Source organism: Elephantulus edwardii, unplaced genomic scaffold (genome assembly GCF_000299155.1).
Source record: "Elephantulus edwardii isolate Elephantulus edwardi_28Jun2011 unplaced genomic scaffold, EleEdw1.0 scaffold00057, whole genome shotgun sequence".
NCBI lineage: Eukaryota > Metazoa > Chordata > Mammalia > Macroscelidea > Macroscelididae > Elephantulus > Elephantulus edwardii.
In genome coordinates, this window is record NW_006399807.1 from 1,145,309 (window position 1) to 1,148,072 (window position 2,764).

General features: G+C 51.1%; 1 protein-coding gene across 1 annotated transcript; it reads right to left on the reverse strand.

Moving 5' to 3' along the window:
- LOC102845286 (chromosome unknown open reading frame, human C1orf111) lies at nucleotides 1-2,529 on the reverse strand. The gene is made up of 3 exons (XM_006887437.1): nucleotides 2,427-2,529; nucleotides 1,324-1,437; nucleotides 1-527 (listed from the first exon to the last, which is right to left on the reverse strand). The coding sequence occupies exons 1-3, from the start codon at nucleotides 2,527-2,529 to the stop codon at nucleotides 1-3; spliced, it is 744 nt and encodes a 247-aa protein (XP_006887499.1).
- Between the last annotated feature and the right edge of the window lie 235 nt (nucleotides 2,530-2,764).

Consider the following 2,764-nt stretch of genomic DNA (forward strand, 5'->3'; position numbering starts at 1 on the left):
CTACTTGAAGGGTTGGCAGCTGCTTGAAGAAAGCCTGTCCCCGGGCCTGGCCTTCTGCTCCTTGCCCCAGAGGGCTTTGAGCTTCCGGTAGTAGACCTTGCAGCTGAAGCCCTCCTTGAAGCCTGCCCTGATGTGGCACTTAAGGGAGTGTAAGGTGGGGTACATGCGGCAGCAGGCCGCGCACTTGTAGCCGTTCTGCTGGGCCGGGTGCCATCTGGAGGCTGTCAGGATGTCCTGGGAGGTGATGTGGTCCAAGGAGTCCAGGCCGTGCCTGGATTTCCTGGGGGTCTCTTGGGAGTAGGTGTTCTCTGGAGAAGACGACGATGAGCAGACACTCTCAGCTGTGTCCTCGGGCAGGTAGCTGTCCCCTCTGCCCTCGTCCTGCTGCACCTCTGGGAAGCTGTAGGTCTCCAGGTGGTTCTCCTTGTCTGTGCACACGAAGTAGCTGTAAGGGGAGAACCAGGGCCGGTAGATGGTGCAGTTCCGCCTCAGCTGCTCCCCGTTCTGGATGTCCCTTGTGGTGCCGTCTGCAAAGGAAGGGCTGAGGCTGAGGTTTGGGCAGGAAACACAGCAAGGGTGGCTGGAGACCAACTGTGAGAAGGTGCTGAAAGGTGTGAAGGCTATCACTGGCTCCCTGGGCCCCACTTGGGTTGGGAGCAGGTGAAAGATGGGGCAGGAAGAGCAGTGTTAAGTCTTTGGTTCTTACTTTCCTTCCTCTGCTGCCCACAATGGCAGCTCCATGCTTGGGCAATAGAGTCCTATTTAAATCTCTAAGCCCTGCTGTTTGTCATGTTTTTCCCTCCCTGGGAAGTGCAAACCATTAACATATGACTGTGAACTACAAGGTTGGAGGTTCAAGTCCTCTCTGAGATACGTTGGAAGACAGATCTATTTCAGAAAAATTAGCCATTGAAAACCGTATGGGGCACAGCTCTACTCTGCCACAGATGGGGCTGTCATATTTACAGCTGACTCCATAGCTACTGCTTTGGTCGCTCCTGAAGACACCTTGCCCTCTGCCTTCCATAACGGTAGGCATGGTGACTCAGGACAGCTGGATGGTCCCTCTTTACTCCCGTGTCCAGTGCTTCCTGCCACCTCACCCATCTTCCCTCAACAGCCCCCTCAGGCAGGAGCTGCTTCTCTATACCAGCTTGAGAGACCAAGGCTTAATGGGAGAGGCAGGACTCCAGGAAACCTGATTGGGCCATCCAGGAGCCATCCAGGTGCAGACGTAGTGAGCGTGTGAGCACCCTTCTTGAGGGAAGCAGCCCTGCCCATCCCAGCTAGTCACCTGTGTCTGCCCCAGAGCCCAGGCCTCACCTGGTGAGAGCACCATGTTAAGCCCCCCTTGCCGGAGAATGCTGCTTTGGTACTGGGATGGCAGGGCTTGTGCTGGACTGGGGGATTCAGCAAGCGCCACCGTCTTTGCAATGTCTATGTTTAGAGAAAAAAAATAACTGGTGAGCTGAGTGAGGTTGAGAGGCCTCAGAATTCCCAGGGCACACCGAGTAGCTCAACTTCAGCACTTCAAAACATCTCAAAGACAAAGGGAAACAGGACCTCTCTTGCACCCAGAAACACATCCTGGGGAATGCCCAGTAAGGGCTGGGAACAATCCTTTACAAGGAAGGTTTTAAAACATGGTCACAATGACACCTTCTGCCTGACCTGCCCCTCACCTGAGCCCCCTGCAGCCCACCACATATGGGACTTTATTTTCTCAGGGTGATCTGGAACCCAGGGTTTGGTGAAGGTGCTCTGTTTATTGGCTGCTTGCATTGCATGATCCCTTTGAGGATGTTGAAGCATCTTCCATCCACAGCCAGAAAGGGTTCAAGAGCACCTTAGCTGCCTACCCCACCTGGAGTGGTTGCTAACACTTGATAAAAGAGGGCCTGCCTTCAATCCCTGCGTTCCACTTGTAACATTAAGAACTGTCGCTTGTCTAGGCAGATAGCAGTGCTCAATTCCTAAGGATCACCGAGGAATCTTGTCCAAAGTGCTGATTCCAATTCAGTGGGTCTGAGACTTTGCATTTCCAGCAAGTTCCTGAGCAGTCCTGAAGTTACAGGTCCACAGACTGTACTGGGAGTATAGCAAGTCTTGAAAGCCCCCATGCCATGCTACTTGGTAACGACACCTCTTACATTAGTTATCTATTCGCAGTTTGGTAAGTCTGGGTCTCCTGTTTGCCAAAACAGCTGAAACTAGCACACAGGTTTGTGGCCTTATGTCAATTCCAGGGGGTGGAAACCTGAACAGCAAACATTTCTCCCATTCTTTCCTTGCCAGAAATTAATAGACAGCAGTTCTGCTTATAACAAATGCAATATTTTGAAAAGCTATTGTCTATCCAATATAATTTGGCTTTCTAATTCATTCCTGGTTCTGTCACAAATGGCCCTAGTGGCGTCAGAGTTTACCTGGTAAGCTGGTGGCACAGGAAGCTATAATGTCTGGAAAACTGCTCCTGACAGAGGAAGACATTCTTGGACTAGAAATGCTGAGGAGTGAGAAGTTCTCCATGTTCTGACTACCATAGGGTGTGAGGTGTGCACATCTGCTCCCAGATGGGCCGCCGGGGTTGTCCAGACGATGAACATTCTGACCTCACTTGACATCATAAGAACATCACAGGATTCTACTTGCCAGCTAGGTCTCCCTTTTAAAAGATAACAAGACAGCCTACATATTTTTTTTTTAATTTCTTTTTTTCTCATTTGTCATTCCTCAGTGACTTGTTGTGATTGAGAGAACTCAG